Consider the following 27,359-nt stretch of genomic DNA (forward strand, 5'->3'; position numbering starts at 1 on the left):
CCTGCCTGGAGGAACCTAGGACTGAAGAACATGGAACTCACTCTCTGCAGGCTGCTGGGGGGTTGGAGCAATGGTTGAGGCTGCCCTGAGGGCAAGGATGGGTGGAACTAGGAGTCAACCAGTTTAAGAACTGGTAGCATGGTTGAGACACAAGATCCAAGGAGGCAAGTAAGACTACATCATGCTATAGGAAGTATTGCAGACACACTGGTCATGGTCTAGCAAATGGATAAAAAGAAAATTAAAACAGAAGGGGCTGATAGTATAGGAGGAGGTTTAGGGAACTGGGAGACTGAATATGCAAATCAGTAATGGCCAGTCCATATATATATATTTGTGTGTATGTGTGTGTGTATATGTATATATACATATATATACAGTAGAACTCTGAGTCACAAACTGCAGCAACCTGCCCAGGAAACCAACTTCTTATCTATAATAACCAGCCCAGCCTGCTATAAGTCAGACTTGTAGGAAGTAGGATTGCTATCTCTAGTAATAATCCAGGAGGCTAAACAATAACTTCTGAAACCAAAATGGCCATAACTTAATAACTGCCAGCTTCCCTAATTTTTGTCCCTACTTCCAATTTAGGACCAACCAGAGAAAGCCAAGTATGTACCCCTAACCCATCACGTAGGATGCCTGCATCTAGTTAGCCCACCTCCAGCTCCCCCAGGCCAATAGCCTCCAGTCAGGCCACACCACTATGAAGCTTTCCCCCTCCTCTGCCTGCCTCTGAGACTCTGCTAAAACACAAATGACTGAGGCGAACTGACTCGCCATAGCAAGCTCTGAATAAATAGCACCTGTTTTCATGTTTACTTCGCTCATTCTCATATTTTTGTTCTCTTTGTTTACCTCCACAGAACCAAAGACTAACTAAAATCAAGATAAAGTGTAGATTCAGGATAAGTGCTAAAGTGGGGGGAATAGGAAGCTAGCTGTGAATAGAGAAGGGGGATTCTGCACTCTTAGGAACGGACAGGGAGAGGGCTGACATTTATATATTGCTTGTTATGAGCTTCCTGCAGCTTGGTTATGGGTTTATACAACTTAATGAAGCCTCATAAAACCCTGTGGAGAGATTTTTTTTTAATCCACCACTTTTAAGGGAAATAAAACTAAAATAGTTTTCATAACTTATCAGGAGTGGAGCGGCGTCCAAGGCCAGGTTTCCTCTTTCCACTCTGTCAGGCCACTCCCCCAAACCTCCTCTGACTTTCCCACTGCACTTCTGACCACAGAGAATCACTACGTTTGTCTCATGAACTATGGTGTAACTCCTTGTTCAGTCCTTTGTTGTTCTGCAAAAAGGTGATAAATGACATAATTATGTTAATATCTTGCCCAAGTTTACAGAGTCAGTAAGTGGTAGAATATACATTTGAATCCAGATCTTTCAAATTTCAAAGTCCATGGTCTTTCACTACTAGGCTACCTGGGAGGTGGAGTAGTTTGCTAGCAGGTGCAAAGGCAAAGTGGACATTAAATTTATTGACCTGAGGTGGTTAAAAACAGTAAGGCTAGGGTACTGGAAGTAAATTTTACAGTTACTAAGGACAGTGGCAAGGGATGGGACTGGTGGCTCGAAGATCTATTAGCCAGGCACAAAAGAAGGAGAGAGAGTGTCCTGGTAGAAGGTAACGTTGCCTATGGTGATAAGGAGACAGTGGCTGATGTAAGAAAAGTTCATCAAATTAAAATGAGAATGACTGAAGGAAGATGGTGGGGCAATGGACTGTCCCACTGGAGACTGGGACTGGATTGGGGTGTAAGGAACTGCAGTTGCCCTGCCTCCACCCTGTGCTTTGGAGAGAGGAGAAAAAGAAGAAGCTTCTCAGGATGTTAGGAGGAAGCCAGACGCCACCCGGGCAGATATACAAAAGTGCCTATTACAAGGCTGAGAATGCAGGAGAACAGAAATGCAAGACATAGGGGAAGAGACTGTAGAAGAGAGGAAGATCTGGAGGGGCTGCAAGTTCTGGAAAAGACAGTTCCATGTAGGGGTGCAACAAAGTAATCAGGGTAGTGATTCCAACTACTCAGGGGAAAGGAAGCAGGAACATAGTTGGTAATTGGGAGAATACGTTCTAGATGGAGGGAGAAGCAATGTTGGGTCATCAGGATTTAGTTATTGACTGAGATAGAAGAAATAACCAGACCAATATTCCAGTTGTATGAGTTAAAAAATCAAAATTAGATTAAATTATAGCTTCCCCCAAATGAAAAGAGGCATAATTTGAAGGCCCCCAACTTTTTTGTTGAAAACTACCAATATCTGGCAATGTTTGTTAAAAGGCCCTGGGTATTTTGTCTTCAGGAAGTCATCATAGTTTGACCTTTACAAAGTTACTTTCTAGGTTCTGGGGTTTGCCATTTAAAATACTCAGCAGTCTTCATTACAGGTGAGGTGAGAGAGAGAGGTAGAGGCATTCCACTGAGAAAGTATGAGTCACTGGACCCTTGCCCACAGAATGTTTATATTTGTCATGTAACAGGATTAGCACAAGGTATTGATGAAGATGGAGTGATCAGGAGGAAGATGATGACGACCTGCTGTTTTTCTATTGCTTTCCTTATAATCCCAATATAATTTTTCTCCCAAATTCAGTCTGGGAAACAAACATATTTAGGAACACCTATCTAACATGAAGGAAAAAATCTAAAATGTATACTGATTTCTCTCTTGAGAAAGCAGGCAAAATTATTTGTCCCAGTGGTCATGGCTTTTTTTTGTTCTGTATAATACTGTTGCCTGGTAATTAAACTATAATGTATCATGGGTTAAAAACCCCAAAATTTCAATTGTCTTTTCCAGATTTTTTTTTTCTGTCAGACATTGAACCCTCAAGGCAAAATATCCAGGATAAAAACTCACATATACATTAGAGGCTGTGGTTGATCTTTGAAGCTAGAAAAGAAGGGCACTTTGACTAATGCTTTCTAAAGGGAAAAATAACATTTAAAATTCATTATAAGCTCTAAGTTATAATAACCATTGTAATTTTATGGCCTCACTTCGGCTTTACAGCAACATGTACATAAAAATAAGCCTCTTACTTCTCTGCCCCCTCTTGGTACTTTTCTACATTCTCCTACCAACCTCAAAAAATAAAGTAGGGCTCAGGGAAGAGTTGGATGAGGAGATTTATGTGGAAAAAACCATGCTGTGATTGCTCTGCAGTCAGAAGTGGCCCTAGGGAAATGTTATTTAATGTACTTGAAGAGAAAAAATACAGAAATATAATGGTAAAGTTGCTGTAATTTCTGGATTAAAAATAAATTTTGTGCTAAATTGGGACAGATTGAGGAGACCTGTGTCTTCTCATAGACATGCTTATTTATTTAATCCCTAATTTTAAGTGGGAATTTTTCCTGAGATGTGTGTTTAACTTCTAATTGAAATAACAACTAGCATGGTGTCCTTTGTCCATTGGGGCCTTCGTTTTTGCCAAGCTCACTATGGAAAAAATCAAAACCTCATACACAGAGGTGTCCGGGATGCAGATTGTTACAAAATTTCATTTTGTCAACCACTCCTTTGTACAGAATATGCCCAAACTGTAAAGTGAATTAAATCATTACTCATTTTTATTCCCTTGGTCTAAATAAAAGTAAGAGCATCAGTGGACAGTGAGTCATGTCTCAGTTTAACCCAGTGGGAAGTTGGGTGACCATGTGTGTTTATGATATTTTTCTCTCCACTCTCCAGGACCCTCTTTAACTTTCTCACCCACTCCCTAAAAGAGAATTTTTAAATTTTTGTTTGTTACCTCTTACCGACATTTATTTTGACAATTTTTTTCTGAGAGCCCATCCTCATCCTCTCCCATGATGTCCACGGCTGAAAATATCAATGCAACAAGAATGGCAAAGCAGCACACCAGTGCAAAGATCACGATGCACTTCTGCTGGGACTGCAAGAGAGAAAGAAGAAAAAGAAAAGTAAGTAAAGCACCTTTTGCTTAGGAAACTCAAGATGCGGCAGCTTTTCAAAGTTCCAGGCAAAACCCTTTGGGGAATAATTAGTTTTGTCACTGCCAGAGAAGGGCCGCTCTCTGGGTGAAATGCCTAAGACCTTTATGCCTATTCCTCAACATAGCTTTCAAATCCCTGCCAAATATGTTAGAATCTATTAAATAATTTAGGTGCTGCATCAAGATTTCCAAACGAATTTGCTCTTCTTTCTAATCAAAAGTAGTCCAGAAAAGATCACTACAAGACCCACTATTGCAAATAAAAAATGAAACACAGGGTGGCTCAATAATTATTCTCTGTCCCCTGTTATTACCACCATTTTCCAAACTCTATGCAAACTGCATTCAAACTCTGTATCTTCTTGCTTTTCCCATCTCATCTTGCTCTAAGATATTTATGGCTTGATGACTTCAGGAAAGATGCCCTTGTGGTCACTATGAATTCTGCACTTTGATCAGAAAATTAAATCTATCAGATCCCAGCATCATGGGTCATTAGGCAACATCATTTATTTCAAAACACTGAATAAAATCTTAACCAACATTCACACTCTTGATATGGTTTTCACTTAGAAACACAAGCTCAAGTTCCAGGTGGTCAAATAAAATCACATCTTTATCTTTAGGGCCAAGTGTTGGAATTCAAGACATCCCTATCTCCGGGGTTCACGGTCAAAGGTGGCGTAAGATAAGGCCACGTTAACTAGGCAAAGCCATGACCACTGGGACAAATAATTTTGCCTGCTTTCAATTTATTAGGTAAATCTGGATGGGGAGGAGAGGAGAAAGAAGAATTTTTAAGTCTTTGTGCAGCTTCTAGGAGCTATTTTCAGAAGGGGTAAGGGAGACCTTTGGCCAGGCAGCCAGAAGCACTTTCTTAGTGATGGGATACATACATACACAGACATGCGTGCACATGTACGCACGCACACACACACACACACACACACACACACACACAAATTTCAGAGCTTTGTTAAAACCCGCTGGCTTTGTCTTCTCCTACCACCTTCCTGCCCTTCATCCCTGTAGCCACATAGTCTCCAAAGCATCAAGGAACATCCTAAAGTCCAGTTTGTCCAGGGGCAGCCTCAGGTTACAGATTACAGAGAAAGACGTAGCTGGGAAATAATGTTGTCTCTGTGATCAGGCACTACAGATCAAATAGTTGTTTCCTTTTAGTATTTTCTCATCCTCCCTCAGGTCTTCTCTCATAGTAGAACCTATTCCAAGTCCATTCTTGCCTGTCATTATGCTCTTCTCCGACTGGCACACTCAGAGAGGAAGTGGGGGAAAGCCCAAGGAAGATACACCATTGTTCTTTAACCCTAGGCTCTGGGTTTCTCTAAGGCATGGATTGTTTTATTCTTTCCATCCACAAGCAACAAGCAAAGAGCCTAACAAACAGAAGGTACTCAAGAGATAGTTACTGTATAAACAAATACAGAGTGAATGAATGAAATTTAAATCACAATGAATATTTCTCAGGATGGAGAGCAACTAGAGGTATTTCTCTCAGTGGCCTTCCTGAAAACGGGTTTATTTCCACATTTTGGTGACTGTAAATCTTATAGCTCATTCTTTTTCACTCTTTGTGGGAGCTAGAGGCAATTCATGGGCCATGCTTACCAACTCTGTAAAACTCTGCAGAATAGGTTTACTTGGCGTTCATCCCCAATTCTTCACTGATTTTATCTTTAAGAAGCAGCACAGTAAACTAGTTGAAGGCTCAGACTTTGGAACAAGATTGCCCGGACTCTGCCACTTACTGGTTGTATGCATTTGGGTAAGTTATTTAGTCTTTATGCTTTAGATTCCTTCTCTGTAAAATGGGCATCATAATAATAATAACAACTGCCTTTATGGGGCTGTTATTAAAAATTAAATTAAATGAGATACTTTATGTAAAGTACTTAGAACAGTACCTGAAAAATAGCACTAAATGAGTGTTTGCTGTTGTTAGTATATTGTACTATATGCATCTCTGTAAGCTGTCTCAAATATTTTGGGGAAACAAGGTAAAAATATGAATAAACAAAAAACATACAACAAAAAATGTAATTATGTGTAAGAGAGAGGCTGAGAGACAGAGACAGAGAAGGAGAGGAAGAAATAAGACAAAAAGAGAGAAAAGAAATGTGAGATGGAAGTTTTCTAGGATAAAATTCAGAAATTGTTCTATATCAGTCTCAGAATCCAAAACTGTAAAGCAGCATTTCTCAAACTTAAGCATGCATCTAAATCACTTGGTCTGGGGTGGGGCCCAAAAGTGTGCATTTATAACAAGTTCCCAGGATATGCTGATGCTCCTGGTCCAGGTTCCACACTTGGACGTATTAAAGTGTCATCTCTACTAAATGCTACTTAATACGTGTTTATCCTTCAAATTCACCTGCCTGTAGTAGTTTATTTTCAAACACTAAAGGGATCATGATAAATACACCCTATTAATCTAAATGTAAATCTTGTGATTTATTTTCTTTGTAGGGGCTTAAACAATTATTTAAACAAAAAATTTTTAAATTTTGGAATAAACTGTCTTCTGCCCTTTACTTTGTATTTATTTAATGATACTCATTACTTGTATGATCAGAAAATGTTTGCTATTAACTATTTTGAGAAAGTATATAGTATGAAAAAGAAAATCACCCAGACTCCCACTCAGACATAACTGCCATTAACATTTTCTTCTGGTTCTTTCCTATACTACATCTACCTATATAACAATCTGATAATATTATAGCATGCTATATATAGTTTTACATTCTATGTTTTGCACATAATCATGTTTTAATATATTAAATATTCTTTTAAAGCATAGTTTTAAATTGTTGTATAGTATTTCATTGCATGAAAATTCATTGTCTCCCTTACTCACAAAACTTTCCTTCAAAGCCACTCATTTTACAAAAAAAAAAAAGATTAAACATTTTCCCCATTTTATCCATTTCTCTATATAAATTATAAATAGAAACAAACAAAAAGCTTTTAGAGATTTGAAATAATGTAATGATATTCACATTAATCCAGTCCAGAAGAGCCTCTAACCTAGGACAATATAATTAAATATTTTCTCAGAAAGAATCCTAGAGAGAGCAGCATGAATACACCACGTTAGATACACAGTGGGTACTCAATGAATGAATCCTACTGAAGTTAATATTAAATGCTTCCTCTATAACAACATTGATTCCTTTCCCTCTATTCTGATTTTTATGATAAAACAGTAAATAAGAATTCTAGTTAATATGTGTGCTATTGAAGTACTTTGATGTAATAACCCTCACAAGTTTCTATTCGCTTCTATTGATTTAATTCTATATTATCAATTTTTATTAAAATGAACAATTGAACTATTTTCATTTATTATTTTCATTTTAGTTTGTCAAATAAGAGAAATTCAGACTCTGATATTCATTTTCAAACATCTCCTTGAAACAATGTACTATAACAATAAGAGATCATACCACTAATTTCTTTAGTCTCATTTATTTTCCAACTCATCAAAAGTGAAAGATTCTGTTCAAATGACAGCATAGGAGTCTCGTAAATGAGACCAAACTCCAGGTTACTAAGAGATTTATTCATTTTGAAATCCTTAACAGATCACTTCAGATCATTCAGGAATTGATTTGAAACACACTTTTTTGTTTGTATTGAATTGAATCAAGGGAAGTAAAGTTTTAAAGAGAACCCATAAACATAATTACAACCTAAACTTCATTGACGTCTCAACCTATTAAAAGAAAACAATATTTGAAATGCTATTATTAGTGTCAGTCAGTTCTTCTCACTGTGCTTTACACTGAAACTATTTTGAAAAGAATTATTTGCTTGGTTAAGAAATAAATCTAATTATGCTAACTTTGAAAATAGTTGAATACCATATCCTTATCAAATACATTTTATCTCAATACAGAAAAGAGGTGTATAACCTCTAAATGAGGAAAGAATATTAAATTTTAAAATCAGAAGTATTATGTTTCCAACTTGGGGCTTATATACCATTTGACAAGCTCTTAAAATGAATTTTTACCTAGAGGCAAAATGTAAATAAGCAAAAATTAACCATAAATTAAAATTATTCATATTATTTTTCATTTATTTACCATGACTAGTTTTTTTTGAACAAGATCATGGCAAAGTCTTAAAAATAACCACTTTCATGTATGTAGATTTTAATGCCCACAAAGCTGGAAGTTCTGGTACAATTATTCTCCATGTGAAAGATGTGCAAACTAAGTCAAAGATGTTTAGTTACTGAGCTGTCCAAGGTGACCCAACCAGTTGGTTGGAGACAGTCCAGGGATTTAATTTAGGTCTCAAAACCTCAAGTCTCTAGATCTGTTTTCTAGATCCAAATTTTTCTTTTTTTTTCTTTTCTTGACTTCATTTTCTACTTAGTTACGGTTATTTTATTATTATTATTAGTTTTTGGTTCACAAATTCTAATGGTGGTCCATTAGTGTAGAAATGAAGATTGGACATTTGACTCTAAGCTGTGGACACAAGGCATTCCTGAGTCGGTAGTACTTTCCTACGATTCTAGATGTGTTCCTATCCTGAGTGCCTAGATATGTGCCCAGAAAACAGGACACTCAGAAGATCCAAAGTAATCTTAGCTAATGACTTATCAACTCCTAAGTAATGGCCATACTTTGGAAGAGTATCAGAAACTCTAAACTCTAAGTACTTAAGGGCTTTGCTTTGAAAATCACTTTAGAAGAATTATCACTTAACTCTCCACATATATTTTGTTGCTCCTTAGGGTTCTAGCTTAGGATTTTTCTCTGTTCCCTCTGTAACCCCTGCCTGAGGTATTTTACTTCCAGGTCTTTACTGGCTATATATACCAATAACTCCCAAAAGTATATCACCAGCTCAGAGTGCCCAACTGAGTATAGAACATACTGAATGAGCTTCCACACCATGGCACAAAAAGGGGAACACTGGAAACACTCCATCTCTCTAAGTTAAGGAGACAAAGTTGGGATTTTAGAAAGGCCAAATCAGCTAGAGTCCACAGGACAGAGTACTAACGAGAGGAGATCTTCACATAGAAGGAGTAGTGGAAATCTTCAGGGTCGCCTTGTGTATAAGGAAACTACCTGAGGACTAGAAAAGAATCACTTGAAAGGAGCAGGTGGAACAATCCCTAACCCAGCATGGATCCAGGAAGACTTGGTGTTCCCAGAAAAAAGAGTGGAAAAATCTCAAGTGCACATGAAACATTCTCCAGGCTAGATCATATGTTATGCCAAAAAACAAGTCCTAATAAATTTAAGAAGATGGAAATCATATCACACATCTTTTCTGAGTATGATGGTATGAAATTAAAAATCACTAACAAGAAAAATGGAAAATTCAAAAATATCTGGAGATTAAAAAACACACTAGTGAATGGAAAAACCAATGGGTCAATGGAGAAAGCAAAAGAGAAATTAAAAAATACCTTGAGATAAATGAAAATGGAAATACAACATACCAAATATTATGGAATGCAGCAAAAGCACTTGTAAGAGGGAAGTTCATGGCAATAAATACTTAACTCAAGAAACAAAAATACACAACCTAACTTTACACCTTGAGAAACTAGAAAAAGAACAAATGAACTTAAAGTTAGTAGAAGGAAAGAAATAACAAAGGTCAAAGCAGAAATATTGATAAATGAAATAGAGATTAAAAGGATAACAGAAAGGATCAATGAAAACAAGAGTTGGTTCTTTGAAAAGATAAACAAAATTGAGAAACCTTTAGCTATACTCACTGAGAAAAAAAAAGAGAGAAAGTTCAAATAAATAAAATCAAAAACAAAAGAAGAGACATTAAACTAACACTATAGAAAAACAAAGGATCGTAAGACTAACATGAAAAATTATACACCAACAAATTGGACAAACTAGAAGCAATGGAAACTTGTAACACTGAATCATGAAAAATAGAAAATGTGAATAGACTAATTACTAGTAAGGCAATTAATTACTAATCAAAAACCACCCAACAAACAAAAGTCCAGGACCAGAAAGCTTCACTGGTAAATCATGCCACATATTCAAAGAAGAATATGAATCCTTCTCAAACTAAAAAACAGAAGAGGAAGGAATACTTCCAAACTCATTTTACAAGGCCAGCATTACTCTAATATTAGAACCAGACAAGGAAAATTATAGGCCAATATCCCTGATGAATGTAGATTCAAAAATCCTCAACAAAACATCAGCAAACAAAATTCAATAATACATTAATGTACACACTGCTATATTTAAAATGGATAACCAACAAGGACCTACTGTATAGCACAATGTTATATTTAAAATGGATAAACAAGGACCTACTGTATAGCACTGTGCTCAATGTTATGTGCAGCCTGGATAGGAGGGGAGTTTAGGGGAGAATGGATACATGTTTATCTATGGCTGAGTTGCTTTGCTGTGCACCTGAAACTATCACAACATTGTTAATCGACTATTCTCCAATATAAAATTAAAAGTTTAAAAACAACAATACATTAAAAGATCATACACCATAATTAAGTGGAACTCATTCTAGGCATGCAAGGATGGTTCAACATCTGCAAGTCAATGTGATATGCCACATTGACAAAATGAAGAAAAAAATCATATGATCCTCTCAATAGATGCAAAAACATCACATGACAAAATTCAACATCAATTTATAATAAAAACTCTCAACAAAGTAGATACAGAAGGAACATACCTCAACATAATAAAGGTCATACATGACAAGCCCACAGCTAACATACTCAATGGTGAAAAGCTGAAAGCTTTTTCTCTAAGATCAGGAACAAAATAATGATGCCAATTCTCACCAATTTTATTCAACACAGTATTGAAAGTCCTAGTCAGGGCACTTAGGTGAGGAAAAAAAAATAGAGGCATACAAATTAGAAAGGAAAAATTGAAACTCTCACTATTTGCAGATGGCAAGATATTAGATATAGAAACTCTGAAGATTCCACCAAAAAAACCCTGTTAGACTTAATAAGCAAACCCTGTTTGCTTAATAAGCAAATTCAGTAAAGTTGCAGGATGCAAAACCAATATACAAAAACCTATTGTGTTTCTATACACTAATAACAAACTATTAAATAGAGAAATTAAGAAAACAATTACATTTACTATTGCATCAAAAAGAATAAAATACCTAGGAATAATATTAATCAAGGAGATGATAAATCTGTAAACTGAAAACCACAGGCATACCTCAGAGATATTGTGGGTTCAGTTCCAGACCACTTCAATAAAGTGAATATCACAATAAAGCAAGCCACACAATTTTTTTGGTTTCCCAGTGCATATTAAAGTTATGCTTACAGATAACTGTAGCCTATTAAGTGTACAATAGCATAATATCTAAAAAATGTACATACCTTAACTAAAATGCTTTATTGCTAAAAATTCTAATCATCAGCTGAGCTCTCCAGTAAGGTGATTGATTGGTGAGTCATAATCTTTTTGCAATAGTAACATCAAAGATCACAGATCACCATAAGAAATATAATAGCAATATAAAGTTTGAAATGTTTCAAGAATTACCAAAATGTGACAAAAGGCAAGAAGTAAGTATATGCTGTTGGAAAAACAGCACTGACCAACTTGCCACAAATCCTTAATATGTAAAAAACACAATATCTGCAAAGCACAACAAAGTAAAGCACAATAAAATGAGGTATACTGTATAAGACATTAATGAAAGGAATTGAGGAAGACACAAAAAAAATGGAAAGATATTCTCTGCTCATGGAATGGAAGAGTGAATATTGTTTAAAATGTCCATACCACCCAAAGCAATCTACAGATTGAATGCAATCTCTATCAAAATTGCAATGGCATTTTTCACAGAAGCAGAACAAACAATCCTAAAATATGTAAGGAAACACAAAAGACCCTGAAGAGTCAAAATAACCTTGAGAAAGAAGAACAAAGATGGAAGCATCATGCTCCCTGATTTCAAACTATATTACAAAGCTGTATTAATCAAAATAGTATCTACTGACATAAAAACAGACACATAGCTCAATGGACCAGTACACAGAGTCCAGATATAAATCCACATATATATGGTCAATTAATATACAACAAAGGACCAAGAATACACAAGGGGGATAGGAAAGTCTCTTCAATAAATAGTCTGGGAAAATTGGGCAACCATATGTAAAAGAATGAAACTGGACTACTATCTTACACCATACACAAATATTAACTCAAAATGGATTAAAGAATTGAACATAAGACCTGAAACCATGAAATCCTTAGAAGGAAACATAGGTGGTAAGCTCCTTGACATCAGTCTTGGTAATGATTTTTGGATCTGACACCCAAAACAAAGACAACAAAAGCAAAAATAAACAAGTGGGACTGCATCAAACTAAGCTTCTGAACAGGAAAGAAAACCATCAACAAAATAAAAAGGCAATCTACTGAATAGGAGAAAATACTTGCAAATCATATACCTGATAAGGGGTTAATTTCCAAAATATATGTAAGAACTTATACAACACAAAAGAAAAAGCAATTTGATTAAAAAAATGAGCATAAGATCTGAAAAGACATGTTCTCAAAGGAGACATACAGATGGCCAATAGATACATGAAAAGATGCTCAGCATCATTAATCATCAGGGAAATGCAAGTCAAAACCATAATGGGATATCACTTCACATCTGTTAAAATGGCAATTATCAGAAAGACAGGAAATAGCAAGCATTGCTAAGGATGTGGAAAAAAGGAAACCCTTGCACGCTGTTGATGGGAATGTAAATTGGTACAGCCACTATGAAAACAGTATGGAGATTTCTCAAAAAATTTTTAAAAACCCTGCCATACGATCCAGCAGTTCCACTTCTGGGTATTTATCTGAAGAAAATGAAAACACTAACTCAAAAAGATATATGCAACCCCCGTATTCATTGCAGCATTATTTACAACCTAAGGGTCCATCAAAAGATGAAGGGATAAAGAAAATATACATATATTTCAGCCATAAGAAAGAATGAAATTTTGCCATTTCTGACAACATGAATGGACCTGGAGCACATTATGTTAGGTGAAATAAGTCAGACAGAGAAAGACAAATACTATATAATTGTACTTATATGTAGAATCCGAAACAAAACAAAACCAAGCTCATAGATATACAGAATAGACTGGTGGTTTTCAGAGGTGGGGAGCAGAGCGTGGGCAAAATGGGTGACGGAGGTCAAAAGGTAAAAACATCCAGTTACAAAATAAGTAAGCCATGGGGATGTAATGTACAGCATGGTGACTACAGTTAATAATACTGTACTGCATATTTTTAAATTGCTAAGAGAGTAGACCTTAAAAGTCCTCATCACAAGAAAGAAAAATTTGTAACTATGTATGGTGTCAGGTACTAAGCAGATTTACCTTGGTGATCATTTTGTAATATATACAAATACTGCATCATTATGTTGTATACCTGAAAATAATATAATGTTATATGTCAATTAAAAATATAACAATATTTTAAAGATAATATTTCATGATAAGATAAAAATGCACATTTCATCCACTAGTAATAAACTCAAAGTCTGTAATCTATATTTTATAATATATGCTTGGAAGTATGACAAAACTCAGGCTCAACAAGCCATATACAAATATCAATTAATTTTCTAAATCAGTTTTTGCTCACTGAATTATATTAAAGTATATGAGAAAAAATCCAGTCATTTCTTTAAAATTTACTATGTATAAAGAACTAACTGAACAGCTAAATATATTATCTCATTTAATGTTCACAATTCAATATAAAAAAATTAAAGTACTGAGGTTACTTGGAGAGACAGAATTCAGATCTAGGTATTTTAATTCCAGCCCATGCTCTTTTAACTACTATGGTATACAGCTTACTATCATACAGTTTTTCGAAAGAGAAAGCTGGGTTAGCACAAATATATTGCCCGTGAAAAACTATATGACATTGGATAACTTTCATAATCTGCCTAACTATCCACTGGACAAAATGTGTTTACTACTTTAAAACTTGTATTTGAGTGGATTACCCATGCATCTATAGACTCTTTTAGCCAGGGTGAAAATGTGACCATATTAGCCACTGTTATATTCTGAAAAGAGAAACTAAAATAAAACAAAACAAAATTCTAGAATTGAGAAATACATTGGATGGGATTAATAGCAGATGGGATTAATAGCAGATTAATAGAGAAATACATTGGATGGGATTAATAGCAGATTAGACACAACATAAGAGGAGTTTAGTAAACTATGAAAACACTGAAAAAATAGTAGAAGAAAAATGAACAGAATACCTGTGAGCTATAAGACAACTCATGCAACCTAATATATTTGTTCTTGGAGTATCTAAAAGAGAGGAAGGGACAGAAAAATATTTGAAAAATATAATAGCAAAATATTATCCAAATTTGTTGAAGATGCAATAATCAGAGTCATTTTATGGTGGTAAAGGGGTAAATTTATCAAGAAGATTACAATGCTAAAGTTTTATGCATCTAATAAGAGATCTTCAAAGGCATAAAATAAAAGTTACTAGAGAAATAAGCAAATCTTCAACTCCTTAGTGATGTCAAAACCCTTCTCTCATTAATGGATACAAGTAGACAGGAAATCAATATATACATATAAGATTTGAACAATAGTACCAACCAACTTGATCTAATTGACACTTATAGAACAATACACAAAAACATAGCAGAATATATATTTTATTTGAGAGCAGCTTGAACACTTACCAAAACAGATCATATCCTGGGCTATAAAACAAGTCTCAATAAAGTTAGAAAAGTTTTAATCATTCAAAGTATGTTCTCTGTCCAAATTTAATTAAATTAGAAATCAATAACAGAAAAATATCTGTAAAACCTCAAACATTTGGAAACAAACAAAAAAACTTTATGTAGTCTATGTGTCAAATAAGAAACCAAGGTAGAAGACCATCAAGATGGCGGTGGAGTAAGACATGGAGATCACCTTCCTCCCCAGGAATACATTAAAAATACATCTACACATGGAACAACTCCTACAGAACACCTACTGAACGCTGGCAGAAGACCTGACTTCCCAAAAGGCAAGGAACTCACCACATACCTTAGTAGGGAAAAAGAAAAAACAGAGACAAAAGAAGAGGGATGGGACCTGCACACTGGGAGGGAGCTGTGAAGGAGGAGATGTTTCCACACACTAGGAAGCCCCTTCACTGGTAGAGACAGGGGGTGGGTGGTGGTGAAAGCTTTGGAGCCACAGAGGAAAGCGCAGCAACAGGGGTGCAGAGGGCAAAGCGGAAAGATTCCAGCACAGAGGTTCAGTGCTGACCAGCACTCACCAGCCTGAGAGGCTTGTCTGCTCACCCGCTGGGGTGGGTGCGGGCTGGGAGCTGAGGCTCAGGCTTTGGAGGTCAGACCACAGGGAGAGGGCTGGGGTTCACTGCATGAACACAGCCTGACTGGGGCTAGTGTGCCACAGCTAGCCAGGAGGGACTCTGGGATTAAGTCTGGACATGCCTAAAAGGCAAGAGACCATTGCTTTGGGGTGCGCGAGGACAAGAGATTCAGAGCAGCACCTAAGTGAGCTTGAGAGACAGGCATGAGCCGCGGCTATCAGCGCTGACAGCAGAGACTGGCATGAAATGCTAAGGCTGCTGCTGCAGCCACCAAGAATCCTGTGTGCAAGCACAGGTCACTATGTACACCTTCCCTCCTGGGAGCCTGTGCAGACTGCCACTGCCAGGGTCCCGTAATCCAGGGACAACTTCCCCGGGAAAACACATGGTATGCCTCAGGCTGTTGCAGCATCACGCCAGCCTCTGACACCACAGGCTCGCCCCGCTTTCCGTACCCCTCCCTCCCACCCACCTGAGTGAGCCAGAGCCCCCGAATCAGCTGCTCCTTTAACCCCACCTTATCTGGGTGAAGAACAGATGCCAGAGGGTGACCTACATGCAGAGGTAGGACCAAATCCAAAGCTGAACCCCGGGAGCTGTGCGAACAAAAAAGAGAAAGGGAAATTTCTCCATGCAGCCTCAGAAGCAGTGGATTAAATCTCCACAATAAACTTGATGTACCCTGCATCTGTGGTACACCAGAATAGACAGCATCCCAAAATTGAGGTGGTAGACTTTGGGAAAAACTGTAGTCTTGGGGTTTGCTGTATGCGACTGACTAGTTTCTTATTTATATGGTTATCTTAGTTTAGTTTTCCTATTTGTTATCATTGGTGGATTTGCTTATTGATTTGGTGGCTCTCTTCTTTATTACTTTTTAATTTTAATAATATACTTCTTAAAACTTTTATTTTAATAACTTTATTCTTTTTTCTTCTCATTCTTTCTTTCCTCCCTGTTTTTCTGAGCTGTGTGGCTGACAGGGTCTTGGTGCTCCGCCTGGGTGAAAGGCCTGAGTCTCTGAGAGGGAGAGCCAAATGTAGGGCACAGGTCCACCAGAGACCTCCTGGCCCCACGTAATATCAATCGCTGAGAGCTCTCCCAGAGATCTCCGCCTCAATGCTAAGACCCAGCTCCACTCAATGACCAGCAAGCTCCAATGATGGACAACCCAAGCCAAACAACTAGCAAGGACAAAACCCCACATACTAGCAGAGAGGCTGCCTAAAATCATACTAAGTTCACAGAAACCCCAAAACACAACAACGGATGCGATCCTGCCCACCAGAAAGAAGAGATCCAGCCTCATCCACCAGAAGAGAGGCACAAGTCCCCTGCACCAGGAAGCCTACACAACCCACTGAACCAACCATACCCACTGGGGGCAGACACCAAAACCAAGGGGAACTATGAACTGCAGCCTGTGAAAAGGAGACCCCAAACACAGTAAGTTAAGCAAAATGAGGAGACAGAGAAATACGCAGCAGATGAAGGAGCAAGGTAAAAACCCACTAGACCAAACAAATGAAGAGGAAATAGGCAGTCAACCTGAAAAAGAATTCAGAGTAATAATAGTAAAGATGATCCAAAATCATGGAAATAGAATGGAGAAAATACAAGACAGGTTTAACAAGGGCTTAGAAGAAATAAGGAGCAAACAAACGATGAACAACACAATATATGAAATTAAAAATTCTCAAGAAGGAATCAATAGCAGAATAACTGAGGCAGAAGAACAGATAAGTGACCTGGAAGATAAAATAGTGGAAATAACTACCACAGAGCAGAATAAAGAAAAAAGAATGAAAAGAATTGACGACAGTCTCAGAGACCTCTGGGACAACATTAAACACACCACAATTCAAATTACAGGGGTCCCAGAAGAAGAAGAGAAAAAGAAAGGGACTGAGAAAATATTTGAAGACATTATAGTGGAAAACTTCCCTAATATGCGAAAGGAAAAAGTAATTCAAGTCCAAGAAGCACAGAGAGTCCCATACAGGATAAATCCAAGGAGAAATAATCAAACTATCAAAAATTAAATACAAAGAAAAATTAGTGAAAGCAGCAAGGGAAAAGCAACAAATAACATACAAGGGAATCTCCATAAGGTTATTAGCTGATCATTCAGCAGAAACACTACAAGCCAGAAGGGAGTGGCAGGACATATTTAAAGTGATGAAAGGGAAAAACATACAACCAAGATTACCCACCAAGGATCTCATTCACATTTGATGGAGAAATTAAAACCTTTGCAGACAAGCAAAACTAAGAGAATTCAGCACCACCAAACCAGCTTTACAACAAATACTAAAGGAACTTCTCTACACAGGAAACACAAGAGAAGGAAAAGACCTACAATAACAAACCCAAAACAATTAAGAAAATGGTAATAGGAACACACATATTGATAACTACCTTAAATGTAAATGGATTAAATGCAAGAACCAAAAGACACAGACTGCCTGAATGGATACAAAAACAAGACCCATATATATGCTGTCTACAAGAGACCCACTTCAGACCTAGGGACACATACAGACTGAAAGTGAGATGATAGAAAAAGAAATTCCATGCAAATGGAAATCAACACAAATCTGGAGCAGCAATTCTCATATCAGACAAAATAGACTTTAAAATATAAAGACTATTACAACAGACAAAGAAGGACACTACATAATGATCAAGGGATCAATCCAAGAAGAAGATATAACAATTGTGAATATTTATGCACTCAACATAGGAGCACCTCAATACATAATGCAAATGCTAACAGCCATCAAAAGGGAAACTGACAATAACACAAAAATAGTAGGGGACTTTAACACTCCACTTTCACCAATGGACAGATCATCTGAAATGAAAATAAATAAGGAAACACAAGCTTTAAATGATACATTAAAGAAGTTGGAGTTAATTGATATTTATAGGACATTCCATGCAAAAACAACAGAATACACTTTCTTCTAAAGTGCTCATGGAAGATTCTCCAGGATAGATCATATCTTGTGTCACAAATCAAGCCTCAGAAAATTTAAGAAGATTGAAATGGTATCAAGTATCTTTTCGAACCACAACGCTATGAGACTAGATATCAATTACAGGAAAAAATCTGTAAAAAATACAAACACATGGAGGCTAAATAATATGCTACTAAATCCCCAAGAGATCACTGAAGAAACCAAAGAGGAAATAAAAAATACCTAGAAACAAATGACAATGAAAACACAACAGCCCAAAACCTATGCGATGAAGCAAAAGCAGTTCTAGAGGGAAGTTTATAGCAATACAATCCTACCTCAAGAAACAAGAAACATCTCAAATAAACAACCTAACATTACAGCTAAAGCCATCAAAGAAAGAACCAAAAGAGGCCCAAAGTTAGAGGAAGGAAATAAATCACAAAGATCAGATCAGAAATAAATGAAAAAGAAATGAAGGAAACGATAGCAAAGATCAATAAAACTAAAAGCTGGTTCTTTGAGAAGATAAACAAAATTGAAAAATCATTAGCCCAGACTCATCAAGAGAAAAAGGGATAAGACTCAAATCAATAGAATTACAAATCAGAAAGGAGAAGTAACAACTGACACTGCAGAAATACAAATCATCATGAGAGACTACTACAAGTTACTATATGAGAATAAGATGAACAACCTAGAAGAAACGGACAAATTCTTAGCAAAGTACAACCTTCCAAAACTGAACCAGGAGGAAATAGAAAATATAAACAGATCAATCACAAGCAATGAAATTGGAACTGTGATTAAAAATCTTCCAACAAACAAAAGCCCAGGACCAGATGGCTTCACAGGTGAATTCTATCAAACATTTAGAGAAGAGTTAACACCTATCCTTCTCAAACTCTTCCAAAATATAGCAGAGGGAGGAACACTCCCAAACTCATTCAATGAGGCCACCATCACCCTGATACCAAAACCAGACAAACATGTCACAAAGAAAGAAAACTACAGGCCAATATCACTGGTGAACATAGATGCAAAAATCCTGAACACAATAATAGCAAACACAATCCAGCAGCACATTAAAAGGATCATACACCATGATCAAGTGGGGTCTATCCCAGGAATGCAAGGATTCTTCAAGGTATGCAAATCAATCAATGTGATTAACCATATTAACAAACTGAAGGATAAAAACCATATGATCAACTCAATAGATGTAGAATAAGCTTTCAAAAAAATTCACCACTCATGTATGATAAAAATTCTCCAGAATGTGGGCATAGAGGGAACTTACTTCAACATAATAAAGGCCATATATGACAAACCCACAGCCAACATTGTTCTCAGTGGTGAAAAACTGAAACCTTTCCACTAAGATCAGGTAAAAGACAAGGCTGCCTACTCTTACCACTATTATTCAACATAGTTTCGGAAGTTTTAGCCACAGCAATGGGAGAAGAAAAAGAAGTAAAAGGAGTCCAAATCGAAAAAGAAGAAGTAAAACTGTCACTGTTTGCAGATGACATGATACTATACATAGAGAATCCTAAAGTTGCTACCAGAAAACTACTAGAGCTAATCAATGAATTTGGTAAAGTAGCAGGATACAAAATTAATGCACAGAAATCTCTTGCATTCCTATACACTAATGAAGAAAAATCTGAAAGAGAAATTAAGGAAACATTCCCATTTACCATTGCAATAAAAAGAATAAAATACCTAGGAATAAACCTACCTAAGGAGACAAAAGACCTGTATGCAGAAAACTATAAGACACTGATGAAAGAAATTAAAGATGATACAAACAGATGGAGAGATATACCATGTTCTTGGATTGGAAGAACCAACATTGTGAAAATGACTATACTACCCAAACCAACCTACAGATTCAACACAATCCCTATCAAACTACCAATAGGATTTTCCACAGAAGTAGAACAAAAAATTTTACAATTTGTATGGAAACACAACAGACCCCAAATAGCCAAAGCAATCTTGAGAAAGAAAAACAGAGCTGGAGGAATCAGGCTTCCTGACTTCAGACTCTAATACAAAGCTACAGTAATCAAGACTGTATGGTACTGGCACAAAAAGAGAAACATAGATCAACAGAACAGGATAGAAAGCCCAGAGATAAACCCACGCACCTTACCTTTGATAAAGGAGGCAAGGATATACAATGGAGAAAAGACATCCCCTTTAATAAGTGGTGTTGGGAAAACTGGACAGCTACATGTAAAGGAATGAAATTAGAACACTCCCTAACACCATACACAAAAAGAAACTCAAAATGGATTAAAGACCTAAATGTAAGGCCAGACACCATAAAACTGTTAGAGGAAAACATAGGCAGAATACTCTATGACATAAATCACAGCAAGATGCTTTTTGACCCTCCTCCTAGAGAAAGGGAACTAAAAACAAAAGTAAACAAATGGGACCTAACAAAATTTAAAAGCTTTTGCATAGCAAAGGAAACTATAAACAAGATGAAAAGATAACCCTCAGAATGGGAGAACATATTTGCAAACAAAGCAACTGACAGGGATTAATCTCCAAAATATATAAGCAGCTCATGCAGTTCAATACCAAAAAGACAAACCAATCCACAAATGGGCAGAAGACCTAAATAGACATTTCTCCAAAGAAGATATACAGATTGCCAACAAACATAAGAAAGCATGCTCAACATCACTAATCACTAGAGAAATGGAAATCAAACTACAATCTGGTATCACCTCACACTAGTCAGAATGGCCCTAATCAAAAAATCTACAAACAATAAATGCTGGAGAAGGTGTGGAGAAAAGGGAACCCTCTTGCACTGTTGGTAGGAATGTAAATTGATACAGCCACTATGGAGAACAGTATAAAGGTTCCTTAAAAAACTAAAAATAGAACTACCATATGACCCAGCAATGCCACTACTGGGCATATACCCTGAAAAAACCATAATTCAAAAAGAGTCATGTACCACAATGCTCATTGCAGCACTATTTACAATAGCCAGGACATGGAAGCAACCTAAATGTCCATCAACAGATGAACTGATAAAGACGATGTGGCACATATATACAATGGAATGTTACTCAGCCATAAAAAGAAACAAAATTGAGGTATTTGTATTGAGGTGGATGGACGTAGAGTCTGTCGTACAGAGTGAAGTAAGTCAGAAAGAGAAAACAAATACTGTATGCTAATGCATATATATGGAATCTAGAAAAAGAACACAATGGTTCTGAAGAACCTACGGGCAGGACAGGAATAAAGATGCAGACACAGAGAATGGATTTGAGGAGACAGTGAGGGGGAATGTAAAGCCGGGACGAAGCGAGAGAGTGGCATGGACATACATACACTACCAAATGTAAAACAGATAGCTAGTGGGAAGCAGCCACATAGCACAGAGAGATCAGCTCATTGCTTTATGACCACCTAGAGGGGTGCGATAGGGAGCGTGGGAGGCAGACGCAGGAGGGGATATGGGGATATATGCATATGTATAGCTGATTCACTTTGTTATACAGCAGCAACTAACATAACAAAGTAAAACAATTATACTCCAATAAACATGTTACATAAATAAATAAACACTGATGTAGCTGCTCATCCTCCACCAAAAAAAAGAACGCAAAAAGAGAATTAGAAAAAAGTTTTAACTGAATGAAAATAAAAATACAGTACATTAAAACGTGTGAGACGCAGCCAAAGGAAATGCAGCTGGGAAATATATGGCACTAAATACATATTTTAGAAAGTAAGTAAGGTCTTAAATAATCTGTTTCTACCTTAAGAATGTAGAAAGAAAAAAGAGCAGGTTAAACTCAAAATAGAGAAATGGAAATAATAAAGAGCAGAATTAAATTAAAGAGAAAATAGAAAAACACGATAAAAAAAATCAATGAAATCAAAGTCTGTTTTTTTTGGAAGATCAATAAAATTGAAAACTTTTACCCATAAATACATGTAAAAAGAATGAAGACATGAATTAATAAAGTCACAGAAAATAACAGCATATTAAGGGAATATTAGGAACAAATTGAAATTAATCAGTGTAGATAAAATGAACAACTTTTGCAAAATAAAATTACTAAACCTCACTGAAGAAGAAACAGGTAAACTGAATATACCCTTATATCAATTATAGAAAATGAACTTTTGGTTTAAAACCTTCCCACAGAGGAAACTCCAGGTTTAGGTGGCATCATTTGAAAAATAAATAATATCAATTCTATTAGAAATCTTCCAGAAAATGGAAGAGAGGGAGAATCTTCCCAACACATTCTATGAGGTCAGTGTTACCCTGATACAAAAACAAAACACTTAAGAAAAAACTATTTTTTTGTCCTATTGTTTAATGATGCACTACCTAGCAAACCAAGGTACTGCAGTCATTTTGCAGATATTTATTTAATGTCTACTCTGTGCAAAAGGAGTGCAGGGATCTGCAATGGCCTTAACCTCAACAGGGAACAGAATTTCTCAATTTTCTTTTTCAAAATCCTTACAACTACTGCAAAAGTCCTCTATCCACCTCAGCATGCCTTGAATTGAAAGATGAATCTTCAGCTACACAGTCTGCTTTTTTTTTTTAAGCCTACTAGAATTGTCCCAGTGGTACTTAAGGGTGCCCCTCTTTTAGGAAATTTCACTATTTAACCAGACCAGTAATAAAAATTATTTCCACAGCAACCTAAAAGCTTCTTTCCCTTTCAAGGACATGTAAATTCATTATCTGATCATGCATTAGTTTTCTACCTTTTGGTCTCTTTCACTGAATTGAGCTCTTTGAGTTCTAGAATCTTGCCTAGATCCATAGTGCCTGGCAGACATAGTCAATAAATATTTGCTGAATGAGTGATGAATAAATAATAAAGGGAAAAAATGGTAAGGGCTAAAAAATCAAAATGGTGATGTTTTTATAATGCTGTATATTTATTTATTATTTATACACTTTCCCATGGATTCCCATCACAGAAGCACATTTATCTGTAAAATCGAACATGCAAAAAATTAAATAATATGAGATCAAAAATAGCTATCAAAGAGGATAACAATGTAGTAGAGAGGACATCTTTTCTAAAATATCGGGACAGAGAACAAAAATTCAAGTTTGAATCAACATTTTAATGGAGCACAAGAACCTACTCCCAATATTATACAAAATTCTTAGAAATGAAGAACAGAAATCTTATAATGATGATGATAATTCTATAATAGTGTTTGACAACTAAAAGGTACCATCTATGGACAAAAAAATTTGAAGATTTACTGTAAATTAGATCCATCAAGGAAATCAAAGCCCAAGACACACAAAGGAAAACACAAACTGCTATAAAGGAGAGCTCTAAGTATAGAGGCAATAGAAGAAACTGGCAGGAACTTTGGAATGACAGACACTATACAGGCATACCTCAGAGATATTGTAGGTTTGGTTCCAGACCACTGCAATAAAGCTAATATCACAGTAAAGTGAGTCACAAATTTTTTGGTTTCCCAGTACTTATAAAAGTTACGTTTACACTACAGTGAAGTCTATTAAGTGTACAACAGCATTATGTCTAAAAAAAACAATGTATACATCTTAATTAAAAATATTTCATTGCTAAAAATGCTAACCATCATCTGATCCTTCAATGAGTCAATATTTTTGCTGGTGGAGGGTGTTGCCTTGAAGTTGACGGCTGCTGGCAGATCAGGGTGGTGGTTGCTGAAGGATGGGGTAGCTGCAGCAATTTCTTAAAATAAGACAGCAGTGAAGTTTGTCATATCAATTGATTCTTCCTTTCATGAAAGATTTCTCTGTAGCATGCAATGGCAATGCTGTTTGATAGCCTTTTACCTACAGTACAACTTCTTTCAAAATTGGAGTCAATCCTCTCAAACCCTGCTGTGGCTTAATCAACTAAGTTTATGTAATATTCTCAATCCTCTGTTGTCATTTCTAGTCTTCACAGCCTCTTCACCAGGAGTAGATTCCACCTCAAGAAACCACTTTCTTTGCTCATTCATATAAAGCAACTCCTCATCTGTTCAAGTTTGGTCACTGCAGTAATTTAGACATATCTTCAGGCTCTACTTCCAATTCTAGTTTTTGTGTTATTTCCACCACACCTGCAGTTACTTCCTCCACTGAAGTCTTGAACCCCTCAAAGTAGGCTAAGAATATTCAGTAAACCATGTTGTAAACAGGTGTGCTGTCATCCAGACCCTGTTGTTCCATTTACAGAGCACAGGCAGAGTAAATTTAATGTAATTCTTAAGGGTCCTAGGATTTTTGAAATGATAAATAAGCACTGGCTTCAACTAAAAGTCACTGGCTGCCCCTAGCAAGAGAGTCAGCCTATCTTTTGAAACTTTGAAGTCAGGCATTGACTTCTCCTCTTTCTAGTTGTGAAAGTCCTAGTTGGCCTCTTCTTCCAATAGAAGGCTGTTTTGTCTACACTGAAAATCTGTTGTTTCATGTAGCCACCTTCATTAGTTATCTTGGCTAGATCTACTGGTAACTTCCTGGAGCTTCTACATCAGCACCTGCTGCTTCACTTTGCACTTCTGTGTTATGGAGACATCTTTCCTTAAAGTTCATGAACTAACCCTCTGCTAACTTCAAATTTTCTTCTGCAATTCCTCAGCTCTCTCAGCCTTCATAGAATTGAAGAGAGTGTCAACTCAAGAGAAATTCTCAACGTAAAAGTTGCATCTTCCCATACATAGAAAAGTGCTAAATTAACTCTGTCCTTAAGGCCCTCATACTTGCAGTCCATGGGTCTGGATTGTGGAGGATGGACAATGAAGTATAATCCAATGTGATACCTGCCAATGATCTATACCATTGGTCTATACCACTACAGGGTTGGGGGGAGGGGTGTAACTGTGACCCATTTCATGGAAGAGTTCCAACTGAGCAGGCCAATTCTGGTGCCACCCATCCTTCCTTCTATGCACATCTAATTTTTGGAATACAGAATTAGGGATTTCCTCTATACTCACCACAAAAAGAAATGAGTTACTGTGAATATTAGTGAATGAACAAGAATGCTCTGTCAAAGTCGACTGGAAGCAGCCAATATTCAATGGTTAAAATGTTATACTTTCATGTCCTCTGTGCCCCCACTTCCATTATAGATAAAGTTAAATGAAAAGTGACAACAAATTGACAACTGCTCTTTGAAAAGCGGAGGTCTTATTCCTCCAAAGCCCTGTATTCTATACTCTGCTTTTAACAAGCTGAGAAAAAGCTCTGAATCTTTCAATATAACAAAGTCCAAGTCCTTTCAACTTACTGTGATTGGAGATTTTTTTCTGATGTCAGTTGGTTAAGATTGTTTTATGTTTCTTATATAAATTACTTGTTCCTGATCACCGTAAAGGTTGATATTTCATTCAACTGGGGCCAAAAAAAAATGCGGACAAAACTCAACAATCTTTATTTTAAACTAATTAAAAAAGCAAAGAAAAGCCAGGATTGACTTTGGGTATAATAGTGAAGTGAGCAAAAAAGCAAACTTTATCTTTTATCCCCAGTGTTCAGTTTCCTCTTATTTGAAAAAGGAACACACACACACACACACACACACACAAACACACACACCACAGTTATAAAAGGCTGCGTTCAGGAAGCTTGGAGCTGGAGTGGGACGGAACTTAAAGCCTTCTAATCCAACTTGCCAGTGCAGGGATCTCACTGGCCAACAACACCATCCTTCTCTGCTTGCACACTTCTAGCTACCAAAGTCTCCCTACTTAATGAGTCAGCACTAGTTTTTGAAAGTTCTTATTGACATGGGAAGACATCCAGTAAAGAGAAGCATATCTTGAATCGCCATGACTAACGTCTACCCAGATGGCCCTTTTCTCTCTTACTTCTTCCTAACCCCCTTTGCCTCCTTTCCTGCCCCTCCCCTCCCAATCCCTTAGTCTCCCTCCTTAGTCTTTCTTTTTTGGACTTCTTTCTCTCCCTTATCCCTTCACTGCTTTCCACCTCTGCCACTGTTCCTGCTCTCTTTCAAAACTCCCAGTGCACATCCCAGTCTCCTCTTGGTCCTCTGCTCCCATCTCCCAATCCACTCCTGAGCTTGTGCAGGGTTTTCCCACAGACACCACTCTCCTTTCTCCCTGATTACAAGGAGTCTAGAAAAAAGTACAAATAATAATATCCTGAGGCAATGGATAAGGAAATGCAATTTTATAGTACAGAGAGAGAAGGACAGAGGTAAATATTTCAGTACATATTTTAACAGATATTTAACAGAATTCAAATCTTGTCTAATTAACAGCACTGTAGGAAAAATGTTGTCTACTGGTTTTACATATGCCAACATGCCCCTTTCTCCACACCACTAATTTATTTATCAACCTTCTTTTTCAAAGACTGAGGAAAAAGCCCATCACAAGCCATGCACGTGGCACAGCTACTTTCATACACCTAGCAGGATAATCCGTAAGAACACTGTTTTGTGAAGCCAGGTAGAATGTAACAATATCTGAACAAAGCACCACATTGAGCCATGGAATAATCACTTTCTTCAAGGACAGTGTCATGGACTGTGGTCTCAGGCTGAAAGGAAGCTGAGCTGAGTTGCTGTCAGGGTATATATAAATCTTCCTTTGGCTTAGCCCTTAATAGTAATTGCTCTTCAACCCTTCATGCCTTCCTACCACAACATATTTATCACTCCCTCAAAAGCTAAACAAACCACCTTACAAACTCCTAAGCCACAAAATAAATTATTAGAAGATCATATGAGAACCTACTGTATAGCACAGGGAACTCTACTCACTGTTCTGTGGTGACCTAAATGGGAAGGAAATCTAAAAAAGAGGGGGCATATGTATACGTATAGCTGACTCACTTTGCTGTACAGCAGAAACTAACACAACACTGTAAAGCAACTATACTCCAATAAAAATTAATTAAAGAAAGAAGATCATGGAAATGGGAAGAGAAAAAGAGTAAGCATGGTTTTCATGTTCTTTTTTTCTTCCTTGGAGCAATGCTCCATCAATCTCTCCAT

General features: G+C 36.7%; 1 protein-coding gene across 1 annotated transcript in view; it reads right to left on the minus strand.

Moving 5' to 3' along the window:
- The window catches only part of PLD5 (phospholipase D family member 5), a 483,143-nt gene that overhangs the window by 260,314 nt on the left and 195,470 nt on the right, over nt 1–27,359 (minus strand). The window contains 1 exon segment of the mRNA XM_007462627.1: nt 3,784–3,920. Coding sequence (XP_007462689.1) covers nt 3,784–3,920 — 137 coding nt within the window.

Source organism: Lipotes vexillifer, unplaced genomic scaffold (assembly GCF_000442215.2).
Source record: "Lipotes vexillifer unplaced genomic scaffold, Lipotes_vexillifer_v1.1 scaffold104, whole genome shotgun sequence".
Classification (NCBI taxonomy): domain Eukaryota; kingdom Metazoa; phylum Chordata; class Mammalia; order Artiodactyla; family Lipotidae; genus Lipotes; species Lipotes vexillifer.